The 18,668-nt window shown below is 38.2% G+C and overlaps 1 protein-coding gene across 1 annotated transcript in view; it reads left to right on the top strand.

Moving 5' to 3' along the window:
• Nucleotides 1-18,668, top strand: part of pdss2 (prenyl (decaprenyl) diphosphate synthase, subunit 2) — a 36,712-nt gene that overhangs the window by 2,262 nt on the left and 15,782 nt on the right. Inside the window, exon 2 of the mRNA XM_082153115.1 lies at nt 10,534-10,668. Coding sequence (XP_082009241.1) covers nt 10,534-10,668 — 135 coding nt within the window. The remainder of the gene's footprint in view (nt 1-10,533; nt 10,669-18,668) is intronic.

The following is an 18,668-nucleotide window of genomic DNA, read 5'->3' as shown; positions in this document are numbered from 1 at the left end:
CACGAATTGTATTTTTCAGGCTAGTCCAGTTAAAGCATGTTCATTGAGCGTGGAAGGCTTAATAAATGAGACTTTTGTCCTCTCCTAGGTCTACAGGTGAACGTTACCTAATGGTTTTGCATCTTGACTGCAGAAGTCAACGGTTCAGTTCCGGTTTGGGGCGAATTAGAAATGGGAGACTTATTGAATTCACTTGAGCAAGGCACTTAACCTCTAGGTTACTCCTAAGAGATAGACCCTGGAAATAGAGAACTTAAAAGTCACTTTCAAGTAGCCATGGCCAAATTAAAGCTGGCTCCCTCCAGTGGCTGCCATTTGCAGTCCCAGTCTGATTTTGTGCAACTTTTGAGACAGACAGCCCACTCTGTGATACCATAGATCAGGTTCATTTCTTGAATTTTTATTTTTAGTATAGCGCTCCATCTGCTTTTTTTTTTACACTGCTGTGAGCTTCACTTTGTCTCTATAGACTTTATTCATTAATTTAGCCTGTGATTTGCCGTGCGTAAATATTAGCTTTAGGTGTTTTGTGTAATAAGTTGGCTGAGTCAAACCTGATCAGTGTTCAGTGAGAGAACAGGTACAGTCTGAACTCAAGAGGCATATCTGGAATTTGAATCTGAACCATGAATTACCTCCAAACACAAAATATTTTCAAAAGGAAACTAAAAAAAAAACAATCCTAAAAGGGATAATTCACCCCAAAAGGAAAATGTTGTCCAAATTTACTCACCCTGTGTGAACCTGTATGACTTTAGTTCTTCTGTGGAACACAAAAGAAGATATTTTGAAGAATGTTGGTAACGGTTTTGGTTACCATTGACTTCCATTGTGTGGCCAAAAAGCACATAGACATATTTTTTAAAATTTTCCACAGAAGAGAGAAAGTCATACAGGTTTGGAACAACACGAGGGCGAGTGAATGATGACAGAATTAAAACATTTTGGGGTGAACTATCCCTTGAACTTTTTTTCACCTGAGTGCTGTCTAACTGAATGACATACAGAAAGTTTTAAGAGGAAATAAAGACTGAGTGTTTGTGTGTGCGCGCATGGTTTTAGAGGGAGAGAGAGTTCGGAAACTCAATCCGGCCCATCCAGACGACAGTGCTGGAAACAGTAGCCCAAGGGTGTAATAACCTATACACCTAAATCTGATATGACAATCCATTTGGGAGGGGACCCTGTCTTCTCTCCTCAGCATCAATGCAGATTCAGCCGTCTCCTAAGACGCGCCACAGATATTTATATGCACAATTGCAGGCTGGCGAGTCGGGCAATGCCAGCTCACGTTCCGCTTTGCCTTTCGGTTCATTCTTTAAAAAAAACCCAGACCTCAGCGAAGTTCAGAGCAGTTTGCGGTTGCGGAAAGAGCTTGCGGAGATGTCCGTGACACGTCAGGGGAAGACCTTCACAGTTACACACACAGATGTGTTTTTCTCCACACACATACACAGGCACTGTGACAGGGTGGTCTCACTGAGGTACTCGATGGCAGGGCTTTTCAATATTTTACAGCGAGAGACCGCCATCCTAAAATTTAAAAGTCATCTTTTTAGGTTTTTGTAATAAGACCCAATTTATACTGTGAAAAATGTATATTACAAATAAAATATTATATGGAAAATATTTAGTGTCTGTTACGTCAGGTTATTAAAAATTTCCGCTCCTTATAGTACTGTACTGTTATTAATTTATTTACATTTTTATTTATTATTTTATTATTATTATAAAATAAAAGAATGTACACTGTTTTTCTCTAAACTTTTCCACGGACCCCAGTTTGAAACCCCGAAAAACGAAATGGACCCACCCAAAACATGTTGTCTCAGTCTCCATGTCTTAAAGTGATGGCCCTGCTGCAAACACACATAATATTCCAGAAGAACAGAGAGCAGTGATGTAATGTCACATTTTCCCAGTGACATCATTCGCTGTGGCGTTTTGATTGATATTTACAGCAGTTTTCTTTTTTAGCTATTAGGGGTCGTTCACACAGGACACACTAATGTGGTAAAAGCAGCTAGATGAAGCATAGTGTATATAAAAAGATGTTAACCCCCCCCCCCCCCCCCCCCAATATCTTGAGTTTTAGTTGTTTTAGCTCATTTTAATGCTTGTTTTCTTTAATTTAAAATCAGTTTAAGTCATCTTGAGGCCTCCTTGGAAGTTTGTTAAGAGCCCCTAGTGGGCCCCGGACCCTGGTTGAGAACCACTGGTCTGTAGACTTGTAAATATTCTTATAATATGTAAATATGCTCATCCCACCCCCAGATTCATCTGATTGGCCCATTATTTTATGACTGGCATGTATCCCCTGTGACACATGGGTATCTTGACAATACTCATGGTGCAAGATGTGGAACCCCCCCCCCCCCCCCCCCCCCCCAGAAAGATTCACTATAGGGGGGGCCAAAGACATCCATCTAGCTCATGTTTTCATTGGCTAACCAAAAAATGCCATCCTGTGTGAAACAGCCCCTTAAAAATGTTTCACACATATTAAATTTACTTCACTGCGCACTCCTTGTTCGTGAGGGTCATAAACACTTTCCAGCTGGTCTGTAACATTCCATCACTCTTTCATTCCCTCTTTCCAATCATTTCTTATCACCACTCGTCTTATTTTAATGACTCCCTGCTCCTCACTTTGCAGTAGAGTGAGTTTGTGATTTAATGATGTGTGTTTGTGAGCATGTTTTGAGATGCAGTTTCTGTCTGATTGAGTGATGGTGTGTGTGTTTCTGGGCGGTGGATGTGACCAGATTATTTCATAGTTCTCTAGTCTGACCTTTCTATCAGGGGTTTTAAAATGTTAGCTAAAGGCAACATGGATGGTGGACTGGAAGATGTTAAAAAACCTGTGAATTGTTCAACGGGATAGTCTTTCACATCTTTCACATCTTGGGATGTGACCTGCTGTATATGAGGGCTGCTTGATTGATTGCGTTTACATGAACCACACAAGAGAGAGCTATCAAAAATCAACTCATTATTAACACCAAAGAACACAAGGAAAAACATGTAGCCATAAACATGGTATTTTTTATATTTAGACATCAATGCAAATCTCGCAGGAGTGGGTCGGTTTTACCTTTGCTGCAGGTGGGAGTGGGCGGTCAAAAAAATACAGTGCGAGTTCCGCAGTCCCGCGATTTGCTGCGGAACAAGAAAGGAGTCAACAATTGAAGTTCACAAATAATTAATGATTAATGAATGAGTTCTGACAAACTGTTCAAAAGTTATTAGCAAAAATAGCCATTTTTTTAGATCTCATGACTTATAGGTGGTGCTGTTCCCAAATTTAGCATGGACCCTCAGATCATGGTTGTGATGAAGCGTACCAATTTTCGTTTAGAGTGATCAAAGTTTGGCTGAGAATCAATACAGCCTCTGAACCAATTTTGGGTCGACCTCGTTAACTTCACGACATCATAACTTTTGACCAAAAATGTATAAAAAAAATCTGTTTAGTCATGTCTGTGCAGCTCTGTGTATTTTTCAAAATGTCCACTACTGTCTTACTGTAAGATGTTGAATGTGATCAACATGATGAAATGAATCAGGTGTACTAAGTTAAATTTTTCTAGGTCAAAGGTTTCAAAAGTTATAATTGTTTCAAATGTGAATGTTTGAACTGGTGGTGGCGCTATAGAGTTTGTCCTAGAGGCTACAAAATTGGTCAGATTACTATTCATTATCATCATTTCAAGTGTACCAAATTTGATCATTTTCTTACTTACGGTTCATATGACTGCTATAGACTGCTATTAGGGAGAAATAATAAGAAAACTAACGGATACGATAGGGGCTACAGCCCCTAAAAATGAAATTTTGAAATTGAAAGCTAATTAACAAATATTAATAAATACTATAATAGTATATAAATACTAAAATAACACTGGCAACTCAGAACTCTGAAAACTGAGTAACGGGTGTGTGCTGATCAGGTTTCACTTAAACCATTTATGACCTTTACTTGATAAAAGAATACAGTTTACGACGATTACATGACCTGCACGGTATTGGGTTATTTTTAAGCATAATCTATGTAACATGATATATGTAACCACACTCATTGATTCCCCTGCTATAAGCCACTTTTCTGTATTTCTATTTCTCGTTTGTACCTTAAACGTCTCCCGTCTCTCCTTTATTCATTCATTCTGTCATGATATATCCTGCCCACCTCTCTCTCTCTCTCTCTCTCTCTCTCTCTCTCTCTCTCTCTCTCTCTCTCTCTCTCTCTCTCTCTCTCTCTCTCTCTCTCTCTCTCTGGGCTTTTTGGTAGTGGGCGTGTCTGGGTGTCATCTCATCTTGATTACCACAGTTGTGATTCATGACAAGTGACTCTCTGCCTGGAGACGGGATTACAGCCTTTGTCGTCACAGGAACTGCATTATGCCTCATTGCCCGGCAACCAGAGACTATTGTAGCCCTGGAATGCTTGTGATATGTACGTCACTACATCAGGTTAATAACAGTCTGGATGTAAACTTTCTATTGAGTTGTCCTTAATAGCTGCACACAAAATCAAATATACAGTACAAGAATCAGCCCAATTTGCCAATGAAACGCTCAACTGGTGGACTGATGGACTAAATCACTCAGACTGTTCACTTCCTCACTGAAACGGCTCAGATGCCTCGTTCACTCACTAAACAGCAGGTTATTATAGAACTATTAGAGGCCGTTCACACAGAACACATTTTTGCATTCCACTGCACTGTTTTTCTATTGTTTTTCAACACTCACCGGCCACTTTATTATGTACACCTTGCTAGTGCTGGGTTTGACCCCCTTTCACCTTCAGAACTGCCTTAATTCTTTGTGGCATAGATTCAACAAGGTGCTGGAAACATTCCTTAGAGATTTTGCTCCATATTGACACGCAGTTGCTGCAGATTTGTCGGCTGGACATCCATGATGTGAATTTCCCGTTCCACCACATCCCAAAGGTGCTCTACTGGATTGAGATCTAGTGAGTGTGGAGGCCATTTGAGTATTGTGAACTCATTGTCATGTTCAAGAAATGACGTGTTATCCTGCTGGAAGTAGCCATCAGAAGATGGGTACACTGTGTGGTCATAAAGGGATGGAAATGATCAGCAACATCGTTTGAACTGTTTAAAGGAACACGCCAACTTTTTGGGACTTTAGCTTATTCACCGTATCCCCAGGAGTTAGATAAGTCCATACATACCCTTTTCATCTCCGTGCATGCCGTCACTCTGTCTGACGCAGCCACCGCTAGCCTAGGTTAGCACAAAGACTGAAGGTAAACGGCTCCAGCTAGCATACTGCTCCCAATAAGTGACGAAATAACGCCAGCATTTTCCTATTTACATGTTGTGATTTGTATAGTTACAGCGTATACAAATAACAAGGTCATATGAGACACAGCCATCTTCTAAACATATTCATGTTGGGAACTATATTCTCAGAAGGCAAAGCACTGCTACTTGGGCGGAGTGATTTTTGGCGGACAGTTTTACTTTTAATATAATTGTTCTTTAGTATATTTTCTAAAAATATATTTAGAAAAATATACTTGAAGTGAAAATTCTGTTTATTTTTTTGCACTTTATACATTAAAGCATATTTCTATAGTATATTTTATCAGTGCTGGAAATGATTATTGTAACAATGCATTGAAAGTATACTTGACGCAGTGGTTCTCAACTCCAGTCCTCGGGACCCGCTGCTCTGCACATTTTGTATGACTCCCTTATTTAACACACCTGAACCAGATCATCAGCTCGTTAGGAGAGACTCCATGAACTGATTTGAGTGTGTCAGATAAGAGAGACATACAAAATGTGCAGAGCAGCGGGTCCCGAGGACTGGAGTTGAGAACCACTGCATTATAGTATACAATAGTATTTTGTACAAAGTACTTTTTTTGTTTATTAATGTGCATTTGTTATTGAAGACGAAGTGTGCAATTTGTAGTATTTGGATTAAGTCAAAGGTATTACTGAGCATATTTCTTATTAAAATATAATACACTCATGGTCGGCGCTGATAGCCTCGTGGGTTAGTGTGCCGACATGTAGCCATTGTGCTTTGGGCGACCTGAGTTCCAGTCCCAGCTTGTGGACCTTTCCCGATCCCGTTCCCCCCTCTCTCTCTCCCTTCTCACTTCCTGTGTAGCTACTGTCCTATCTTAAAAAAAGGCAAAAACGGCAAAAATAAATATTTTTAAAATAAAAATATCTATATATAAATACACTTATGGTATATTGCTTGTATGTTTCAAAGACACTCGTAATGAATTTGTAATGTACTTGTAACAAAAATAAAGTACACTTTAATATCACTAATCAAGTATGTAATTAAAGTATACTAAGTATACTTGAAGTTGTTCCAATTTAGCACACAAATGTACACTAAATACACTTAAAGTTATGCTTTACTACAATTTAATTACAACTAAAATATACTTAGGACCAAAATAGCACACTTCAAGTTAACTAATCATTAACACAATTGAAGTATACTAAATTATTCTGGCTGCAAGTATACTTAGCATATTTTTTTCACTAGGGTTTAAACGATGTTCTATCGATAATAGGGGGTCCAAAGTATGCCAAGAAAATATTCCTCACACCATTACAACACCACCTGCAGCCTGAACCGATGATACAAAGCAGGATGGATCATTGCTCTTCAGTTGTTTACGCCTAATTCTGACCCATACCATCTTAATGTCGCAGCAGAAATCGAGACTCGAGACCAGGCAACGTTTTTCCAATCTTCTACTATCCAATTTTGGTGAGCCCGTGCGAATTGTATGCTCAGTTTCTTGTTCTCAGCTGACAGGAGTGTCACCCGGTGTGTCTTCTGTTCCTGGAGCCCGTCTGCTTCAAGGTTCGACATGTTGTACGTTCAGAGATGCTCTTCTGCAGACCTCGGTTGTAACAAGTAGTTATTTGAGTTACTGTTGCCTTTCTATCAGCTCAAACCAGTCCGGCCATTCTCCTCTGGCATTAGAGATTCATATTTTTGTTATTAATTAATTAACTTTTTTTATTTCACAATTGGTGAGTTCGTAATATGATAGTATTGCAGGGTGCTCTTACAATTTATTTTGTAGAATATACAAATAATTTTTATATTATGGATAGATTACGTGTCTCTGCTCTTTCTGACAACTTTCCTTTTAAAAAGGATTGGGATTTTAAAAAGTTGCGACGTGAGTGTTGGTTGAAATTGAAAGATTTATTAATAAGTGTCTCTAAAATGATCAAAAGGCAGAATCTTTGTCTCAGAGGAAAGAGGCCTTTTGTGCTGCTGTGACATTAGGAGGCAATTATAAGAAAGTTATTTGTATTATGTATGTTTTAAACAGATAATAGAGCGGAGTAAAGGGTCGGTGGGGTTGGACGCCTTTGCACAGAACCAGCCACCAACTGTCATACAGATGCAAATTAATCATGATGTTGAAAGGCAGGCCAGCTCATAACAGTGATGACCTCTGCCTTCAAGACCCCCTCGTGGAACTGTGATTAACAAGCCTGAGAGTGCCTTTGTGTGTGTTTCCTCCTCCATAGAGAGAGAGACAGTGAAAGATGGAGAGATGGGGGGTGAAAAGAGGGCGAGACTGTATTGGAACGACATGCTTGCTCGTTAGTTTGGCACCGTGCATTTCATTTAGACACAATTAGGATACGGTGAGGCGGACCGACATCACACACTTGATCACACACTCACATACTAGAAACTTATATTTTCATAATGCTCCCAGATGCCAGAATTAGTCCCATTCACACAGAACACATTTTTTACATTCTCACTGTTTTTCTGTTTGCCTCTAAATGTATGTTTCACTGTTGCACTTGCATCTGACGTGTGATACAGCGTTATAAAAATGTTCAAGTTCATCTTTTAAAAAAATGTCTGAAGACCTTGCGGTTTTCCCTTCCACTAGGCTACTCTTCGTCTCGCTTTTTTTTAAAATACAAAAATGCATTCTGTGCGAATGGCCCTGTATTAAATCATTTTTTTCCTCTGTTTTTTTTTTTATACATTTTATGAAGAAAATTAAAGTGGTTATGGTTCTTGCATGTGAAAAAGTCACCATCATAATGCTAGGCTGTTGTGAGTGCTTGCTAGGGTGTTGTCATGTGGTTACTGTTACTCATTAGGCCTGTGTTTTAGGGCCTGTTTACACCTGGTCCCTTCATGCGTTTTCTCTAATCGGATAGCTATCCAATCGTGAATACGCTGATTTCACGCAGCCGTTATTTTGAAATCGAAAGCGAGGCTCCGGTGGGAAGAAAACCGGAAGTGTCGCCTTTAATCACAGGAGAGTCGTGAATGCGATGGCGTATTGTTGTGTTTAATGATGTTGTGTCAATTCTAAAAATGTACATACATTTCTTGCATACTTTAGACTATATACAGTGAAATTCATTTATAAATAAAATATTTTTTTTATATAATTCAGAATGTAAAAAAAGAAGCAGGAATGAACTATATATATATATCCTATATTGAATAGTAACATCCAATAGTGTAAATCGTGGCAGCAGCTTCAGGTTGGTAATCCAAGGCATTGTTGTTTATCTTTACTTCCGGGGTTCTTCCCACCGGAGCCTCACTTTCGATTTCAAAATGGCGGCTGCGTGAAATCAGCGTATAGACCAGGTGTACATGCCCTCCGAAACGCTTTCACCACTTCAGGAGGTAGTCTGAGACGCATTCCACACTGGACAATTGTAAATGCATCTTGTTGTTGAAACCACATATATAAAATGTACTCCTCAAAAAATGTTAAGAAAATAAACGTGTGAGAGTTTGTTATAGGCTATGACATGTTATTATAGCATAATTTGGCGGAGCTACTGCAGCTGAGTATGGCTGAATCCGAAATCGCCCCTATACCCTCAAATAGGGCGTTATTTGAGAGGACAGACATTTGTAGTGGTGTCCGAAACCATAGTGGACGTTATTGAGAGCACTTATCTGATCTTAAAATTAGCTGATGATAAACAAAATGCAGCTCATCTGTTACTTTCGTTGTTGTGAACTCTGTTAAATTTGCATATAGCGTGGGAATTTAAGATCGGTTTTATATTTGTTTTTCAGAGACACATTTATGTGGCCAAGTGTAAATGGAACGGTTTTAACTAATCAGATAGCTATTCATTCAGTAAAAACACATGAAGTGACCAGGTGTAAACAGGCTGTTCACAGCTAGCCTACTTTTCCATTGCTTTTCCATGTAAACATGTGCAAGACGGACGTGTATATGCTTTGACCTCGCGTCACGTTACTGTTTATAACCTTATATTAATTGGTCCAAGTCAATCCAGTTTTAGGTGATTTATGGTTAACACAGTATAGTTATACTGAAATGACTTTCATGGCCAAATTTTGATGGAATTTGGTTAACCCTTTTATGTTTTATATTTACTTTAGTCACTGTCACTATGGTTACAGGTGATATTTACGGATATGATGAGAATAGAAATGGGGATTCACTTTATTGACTCCTTCACACAGACAGTATTCAAGCTGTTCCTGGCTGCTGTTGGAACAGGATATTTTGAGAGTCACACCTGCTAGTAAATACGGTTGTCAATTCCAAACACTGTGTGAATATACCGTCTTCAATGCAAGTCTATTTATTTTATGTCTATTTTTAAGTCTACATATTTTTTTTAATCTTTCAACTGGTTTAGACAGATCCAGACCCATGTTGACCTCAGAAGAAATTGAACGTTTTCTTGAATTTTTAGACGGTTGTAGATATTTGATTAGAGATATATGGCATAGTTTGATTCATTTAACAACATATAAATAAAAAGTAATTACTTTTTTCTTTATTGTGGCTGTTCCTATATGCCTTGAGAGGGCAAGTATCATTTAAGTGATTCAGTGTGTCCCATTAGGAGTGAGCAGAACACACTCCTGGAGAAATCTGCAATCTTGGCTGCTTGTCTCTTTAATTAGTTGATAAATCACATTTCTGCTCTTCATAGCACTATTAGTTCTCATTCTGAAGGGTTTGATGGGGAGCCGCAGCATTCAGCACAGAGTTAGCCTGCAACAGTTAACCTGACTTATTAATTGATCTCGCATATGAAGTTATTTGAAAAATAACTTTGGAAAACAAAAAGGAAGCAGTTGTTGTTTTGTTCTTAAAAAAAAAAAAAAACTTAATCAGAATAATAAATAACATTTGAAAATATATTGAAATAGAAAACAGTTATTTAAAATTGTAATATTTCACAATATTACTGTTTTTCACTGTATTTTTTGATCAAATAAATGCAGACTTGGCGAGCAGAGGAGACTCTACAAAAAAAAAAAATCTTACCAAGCCAAATTTTTTAACGGTATTGTATTTATTAAAATTGTTATTATCAATTGCATAAATGTTACGTTTTTGAGATTTTTTTTTTAAATGATCAGTGGGGTTCTGCTTGGGATTTGTCATAAAAAATATGAAATATATTATTATGTATTTTTTATGTTATGTGAAATGTAATCCTGTGTTTTGTTTTTTGTTATTGTTTTTATACATAGAGGGTTTGTGTTCGACAGCCGGAATAATCTACAGATGCGAGGTCTTGTGGTGCTGCTAATGTCCAAAGCAGCCGGTCCAAGTCCCAGTACCAGCGACCCGACTCATGACAGTATGATCAGCGGCATCTACCCCAGGTAAAGAGATGCTTTTCTCTCTCAGGGCCATGGGGATCCTAACTGCTTCTAGCTTTGGCCATTAGTGAGAAATGATTGCTACCATACACAGCCTCAGAGAAAGTGAGAAAGGGAAGGAGACCAGGCAGAAAGATGTGTGATAGACAAGAGAAAAGTATATGCAGTTTGTTATGTACGGACATTTCTAGTTTTCAATTTCATAGACTTTGAACCCTAATTTCCATTTTTAACCCTAATAAACCTGCTGTATCATATCTATAGATACATTAATTCCTAAGTCCTCTAAATTATAAACCTGTCGCACACAATTTTAAGATATTTCTAAAGATGCTCGCCTTCAGATCGTGGTGTGTCTTTTCCCTGTGAAATCTTGATTTTTATAAAGTAAATGTAAGAATAACTTTTATATTGTTAGTAATATTTTAAGATGAAAACTGGACAACTGATATTTATATGCATTTAATGTATGTAGTCTGCTATACTGTTACAAACATCTCATTGATTCACATTACAAGCTATTAGAATTCTTTTTGGCACTGTAAATAACAACATCTGCATCAAATTGCATATTTTCTCTTAGTTTGGGTCTCTGGGTAAACTTGAGGTATTTTTTCCTCCATATTCTCACTATATCATACTGTTTCAGCCATAAAAAGCCATATGTTATAAAGCATAAAACAAATTAAAGAGTTTCAATGACTTTTATTTCATATATTAGTCTTTGTCTGGTGTTGTGACAAATGCATTTGTAAATGCAAGTCTTTCAAGGTCAAGAAAGGTCATACAAAAGTATTGGAAAATGTTATTTAAGCAATCAAAAAATATGCAGTTACCACGTCTGCTGTTCTGTGGAGAAGACTTTTCAGTCTCTGGAATAAATCTAACACACTTGTGGGTATTATATTTCAGCAGACACTGTTTGTTAAAGTTGTCTTCAACTCTTTAAATAAAGTTTGCCTGCTGAAATCCACACCCTGATGAAGGATCTTCAAACTGCAACTCGTTGGTTGTGGTTTTAGTTCTAGCTCTGTTAATATAGACAATTTAATATCATATGCCAATTATTTTGTTTTACAGACCGCTGTCTTTTAGATACAGTATACTATGTCAGTTTTAGGAGTATAGCATGTCACACCGCAGGACATGTCAACTTCCCAAAAGTATTTGATGTCAGTGTACAAGTGGTCACTTGTGTGTGTTCGTTGGTGCGAAAGGTGGAGAGAGGTTAATAATAATTTTTATCACAACGTATCATTAACTGGTATCTGGGCATCAGGTTTAGAGAGGTTTTTCATTTGGACACCTAGAACGCTATAGGCTCCTGAAGATTTTATTTCCGAGACGATGAGGTTCACATTTCACCCGAGGCCAATAAGAAATGTAGCCGCTTTCTCTTTCCAGAAGTGAAAAAAGACGACTTGTTTTGTTTTAAAAACATTGCATTGAATTCGTAGAGAATAAGGATTATTGGAAAATGGTAACCACCATGTTGTTGCATGTGCGTGTGTAATAGACAGATCATCGGAAACAGGATATGAAGGCGTGCAGGGTAAATTATGTCCAGTTAAGGACACGAAATGAACACACATGCAGCACACACACTCGTGCAGCCACTTCCACCGCTGCGCCTCTGAAGGACTCTTGCTCTAAACAGGCTGGTGTGTGTGTGCGAGTCCTTTGGCTGCAGTGCCAGGGAGTTACCAGAAACGGCTGTTGCACTTGGCAGCATGTGTGTATGTGTATGTGTGTGTAAGCTGTCTGAATGAACTCTTTCTCTCTCACCGAGCGGGGAAAGAGAGTGTCAAAGCGAGCGAGAGGAGGGACCGGCACTAATCTCTACACTCCTATATTTTTCCCCCTTGTTCTCTTGTTTCTACAACCCCACGTTTTCCCCCAAACAGGAAGTGACCTCATAGTTCCACAGCTGGGATGTGGGTGTCATGGAAACAAGAAGGTGATGTAGTTGCCCTGAGACTTGTAATACTCAGGGCTGACCCATTGTGAGTGTGTGTGTGTGTGTGTGTGTGTGTGTGTGTGTTAAAAAAGGGTGAGGTGACTTGGTGAAACCCACAAATACACAAATTTAAAGAGAAAGTTCACCCAACAAAAATTATTTACTTCTGTATGACTTAATTGTTCCGTTGAATGCAAGAAGGGAATTTTTGAAAAATATCCTGGTTATTCCTTTCAATAGGAATGAGCTTCTAAAAAAAAAAACTACAAAAAACACACACCATAAAAGTATAATTTTGTGTGACCAATAGACCAAAATCATAGAGAGAAGAGAGTAGTAGTGCTGATTTGTACATTAATCAGACATTCTTTTGAATATGTTCTTTTAAATAAATCAGCTGATCTGTTTCACAATGAATGATTCTGAATGACTGACCTGTTCAACTCTATGAATCAGTGATTCTGTTAACAGTTAACTAGAGGGGGCTTTAAATATGATGTACATGTCTGTACAAATATGATGTACAGACAAAAATGGAAGTCACATGGTTTGAAACAACATGAGGGTGAGTAAAGAATAAACATGTCTGCGATAGTTACATCTTTCTCACATACATGTACTAGAGCTTTTTCTCTCCCCTTTCTGTTTTGTTCTCTTTTTTTTTTTGTCGGTCGTCTCTCTTTCCTTTCAACTCCCCCCCCTTCTCTCCATCCTCCTATGACACCTTTCGCTCTCTCGTTCCTGGTTAGAGGTGTGTTTGATGGTGGTGATGGATGAATTGCTGTGCTGCTCTCCTCCTCCTTGACATGCAGCATTTGTAAAATGTCCCTTCGAGTCACTTTCTCTCACACACACACAGTGTTGTGTGGTTGTGTGTGCATGTCAGGTGGATGGTAAGTGTGTGTGTTCTCTTTTGACAGAAATGCTCATGGTTAGTGGGTGTGTTTGATCGCATACGTGCACAAGTGCATTCCTCAGAGAGAGAGATCTGTTTGAATAATTGCTCGACATTTCTTTTAGAGGTATGTTGTGGAACACGTGTGACATTCAGCAGACTTTGGCTTTAAGCATTGGAAAATAAGCATTGTAGTCACTAAATGTTTGTTGGGTAAGGTTTCTTGAATTTGTTTTAGATCATTAGACATTATGGCATCTTGTCTGTTTCTGACGGTGGTTCTGACATTTGCGAAACATTTGGTTTTCCATTGACATATTTAAATGCAAATTTTGGGATTCCACATAAAAATGCTGGATGGAAAGACCAAGATATTTTTATTTTATTTTATTTTAAGGTGTTATTGTTACAGTGTAATTATACTTAAGTATTGAGTGATATTAATGAACTACATGTACCTACTATAGGGTTAGGGTAGGATTTGGATTTGGTTGAGGGTTAGTTGCATGTAATTATGCATAATTTACTGTTATTACTATGGTAAGTACATGTAACAAGGACACTGTAAAATAAAGTGTTACTGAAATTTCCAAAACATGATGATCTTTAAAGGATCATGTGACACTGAAGACTGGAGTAATGATGCTGAAAATTCAGCTTTGCCATCACAGGAATAAATAACATTTTAAAATGTATTCAAATAGAAAATGGTTCTTTTAAATTGTAATAATATTTAGCATAAGAGACTCTTATTTAATTAATACATACTGTATATCACATACACATGCTGAATAGAGCAGGCCAAACTGTCTTAAGTCTTATTTAGTGCTAGGGTTGTGTGTGTCTGTGTGTGTGTGTGTGTGTGTGTTGAGTCAAGAGGTGAACTCGTTTCATAAGTTTGCAATCTTTCATGATCTTTCATTAAAACATCACCTGCTGAGATACTGTGTGACAGGTTTAGTGATGCTTTTGGTCAGCTGACACCCTGACCTCTAAGGTGATCTGCTGTGAGCTTGCAGGCACACGCTTGACTGCGCTTCAGGGTTAAATTGGCAGAGAAAATGGAGCAAGCTGGGAAAGGGGGCGTGTCAGGGGGCGGAACCCCTCTGCGCCATGGCATCGGTTGCTATGCAACTGAGTTCTGAGGCTATTTATACTCCCTGTGCTGCTCCTCCCACTGACTTCAAAAAAACGTAGACGGCATAGCTGCAGATTTGGGGGAAAATTAGATTTTGATTCAAATCCGTCTGTCTGCACACAAAACACTACAGCCAGTCCAAGGATGGAGACAAAGACTATATGAAAAAAAAAAAATCATTCCAGGACAGAAAACTGTTCGTTCAAAAAATGCTGTTTACAAATAGCATCACTTTTACTAATGACTATCAAATCAGCAACTCAATGCTGGCAGCCACAGGGGACTGAGAAGGACACACACACACACACACACACACACACACACACACACACACACACACACACACACACACACACACACACACACACACACACACACACACGCACACACCTTAGCTACATTCACATTGCAGCTGAATGTGGCCCAAATCTTTTTTCTTCTTCTTTTTTTTTAAGGTATTAGCATGAATTTTTAAATGTGGCATTAAGAGTCAAACTTGGCATGTTAATCTGAATTAAATAAATGGAGTCAATCATTATGAGCCTGATGTTCTGTGGAGGCTGCGGTGAAATTACACATCAATTAAGAATGGGGGCAAGGAGGCGGAAAAAGGCAGAAATTGTATTATTGGCATTCTGTGGACTCATTGTCTTCCACCCTAATAGAAATTAAGCATGCCAATGATGGTGAATGATTATGATTATGATAAAATCCACATTAATTCATACTGTTCACACTGTATTATTATTATTTTTTATTTAATATTATTTTTTTGCATTTTGTCATTTTAATATTTTTTTACAGTGATAAATCAGAATTAAAATGCCTCATTCAATGAGTTTTGGATTGTTTACATAATATTTTTTATTCTTTCATTTTTTATTTTAATTTGTTACATATTAATGATGTAACATTGGGCTTTACACACACACACTATATATATATATATAGTGATATTTTTCAATTCTTTTTTTTTTATTTACACTTAGACATTTTATCGTATTTTTGCGGTAACTTACTGGCAGCACTATTGCCAGTAAGTTACTGTAAGTTCCCCTTTACAGTAGCTTACCTGTAAATGTGTTTTACGGTAAGATGCCCTTACCGCAATTAAATTTTACAGTAAGATGCCCTTACTGCAGTTAAATTTTACAGTAAGATGCCCTTACCGCAATTTAATTTTACAGTATGATGTCCATACCGCAATTTCATTTTACAGTATTATAGCCCATTTTACACTATTTTATTATTTATATTTTACATGAATGCTATTGAATTTAATAAATTCCAAAAAAGCGACTTGAGTCCATGTACATCAGCATATTCTTTATTCACTCTCACAATCAATTACATCCATTTTATTTATTTATTGTGATGCAACATTAGGCAAGGCCTTGTTTTATTTATATAGCACGTCATACACTTGGGCAATTTACACAGTAAGGAATTAAAATAATCACAAAATAAAAGCAAGGAAAATTAAAGTGCCCCATTATGGATTTTTGAAAATGACCTTTCATGTAGTGTGTAACAGCTCTAAGGCCTCGTTTACAAGTGAAATGTAACCCAATTCAGATTTTTTGCTCATGTGACACAGATCGGATGTGTTCTATGACAGTGTAAACAGGAAAAAAGTGCATGCATTCAGATATTTCGAGATCGGTTTCAGGCCTCATTCATATGTGAAAATAAATCAGATATAAATTGGATATGTGCCAATGCGACTGTATGTAAACAGGCAGATCGGATTTTCTGAGGCATTAGGCTACTTCTCCGCGGTTTAATGACAAGAGCAACCCCGATGCGCGTCTGCAAAGGGATGGATGGCCTGTCGAAACGTTGTGTCGTAGTAGGAGAGGAATGTGGACAAACGTTGACACAACATATCAAAGGTTGGCTTGCTCATCCTAAAATTTGGTGTAATCATGATCTCATAATCTCAAACTCATAATCATGGTGATGTTTGGCGAACTTCGCATATATCGCAGAGCTAGCATCAAACATATTTTGCGTTCGTCCATCTGTGTAAGATAATTTAACCCTTTAAGCATGCGCGATGTTTCAGATAGTATGGCTAGTGTAAACACATGAATCGGATATGGGTCACAATTGAAAGAACGTGTAAACGGACGGTCAAAAAAACAAAAAACGAATATAGCCAACAAATCAGAATTGGGCATCAAGACCTGCAGTGTGAACGAGGCCTCTGAGGCCTAATCGTTTTTCAAACGAGTCATAAGCCATTTAGTTGTGACGTCAAGACAAAACATTAGCATATTGCTGACACCAGGGAAAACTTGAAACCCTTCAAACACCACAGCTGATCCCTGTGGATGCTGGATAGCATCATGTTGAGAAGACGCTGTGCTCTACAATGTGACGGTAAAGCCAGTTTTATTTTCACTGCCCAAGGACGAGCATGTGAAGAATCAGTGGTTAAAGTTCATCTTTACCATGATATCATAGCAGTATAATCCTAAACTTTTGCTGTGTTCCCTTTATTTCACTGACGACAGCTTCTAAAATCTCGGAGTTCAATGCACAGGGATTAAAGTGAAAAAGTTTATTAAAGTTTTACTAGTTTTTCATATTCCTTTAACTTTTTAAATAGGAGACCAATAGCGTTTTAAGGGGAGACGTTTTAAACCGCTTTAATATTGCCAGTAGGCGTATTTTAAAAGCTATTTTAATCTTTGAAAACCAGGCAGGGAGCATGTGTACTGTATAGAGTACGAACGGCAGCATTGTGACTAGCTTCTGATTGATGGCGACCTAGCACTTTTTTGCCATTATTGCCATATTGAAGTCTCCTGTGACATACTGTGCAAAAACACGTACCTGGCTGTTTGATTCTTTTTAGTCCACGAACTTAAAGGCTTGCCATTCTCCCATGGGCGCCAATTTGGTTTGAAATGTGCTGGGGACAGAGACCCATTCGGAAGTGCATTTTCAGAAGTGCTGGGTACAATGACGCATTCATTTTCTTTCTCTTTCGCACAGGTCATGTTTTGAAAGACGATGTCCTGTAGCTCAGGCACGGCGCCACTTTTCAACAGGCCCACCCAAAACTTTAAAAAAAAAATAACGACTTTATTCCACTATTCATTCAATCCCTTAAGAAGTTCTCAAGTTCCAATCCCTTAAGAAGCATATGGAGGAGTGAGCCAGCTCTCAGATTTAATCAAAACTATCTTAATTTGTGTTCCGAAGATGAACGAAGGTCTTATGGGGTTGGAACAACATGAGGGTGAGTAATTACTGACAGAATTTACATTTTTGGGTGAACTAACCCTTTAAATACCTATGCTAATCAGTTTGTGGGCCATGATTATCTATAACTGTGTCTATTAATGCAGTGTATCACTGAGAAACGTCCTGCTTGAGTCGTCCTTGTGATGGAGGTTCGGGATGAATAACTAGTTCTTCCAGTGTTTCATTACTGGACTCGCGTTCAGATTGATATGGTAAAATCGACGTCATTGTTCGTTACTGTGTTTAGTTTACGGTGTAGGAAGCCTCAGGACAGCTGATGTTGTTATGGCAATGGGTGTTTTTGTTTAAGACACGCGCGCTGTACGCAGTAACCCAATCACAACAGACTGAGCTGTCTGGCCAGTAGCATGTGGAAAGGAGGGATTTAGAGAGATTGATTCATCTGACGAGCCATTTAAGAATCTTTGAAAAATGTGGTGATATGCAAATGTATATTATAATTTGTTACATTTATATAGCGCTTTTTCTGAGACCTCAAAGCGCTTTACATAGAAGGGGGGAATCTCCTCAACCACCACCAATGTGCAGTAGCCAGAACGCTCACCACACACCAGCTTACTGGTGGAGAGGAGACAGTGATGAAGCTAATCAGTATATGGGGATAATTAGGACAGGAGGCAATGATCGACAGAGGCCAAGCGGCAAATTTGGCCAGGATCTATTATGAGAAAATTCAACAGTTTTTTTTACCTTTGATGCACGTAAACCTGTTGTAGGTAAGTGTTGTAGTAAATAGCATA

This window comes from Leuciscus leuciscus (genome assembly GCF_965113295.1).
Source record: "Leuciscus leuciscus genome assembly, chromosome: 22".
Lineage (NCBI taxonomy): Eukaryota > Metazoa > Chordata > Actinopteri > Cypriniformes > Leuciscidae > Leuciscus > Leuciscus leuciscus.
Note: the sequence above shows the minus strand (reverse complement) of the source record. Positions and strands in the feature narration are given on the sequence as shown.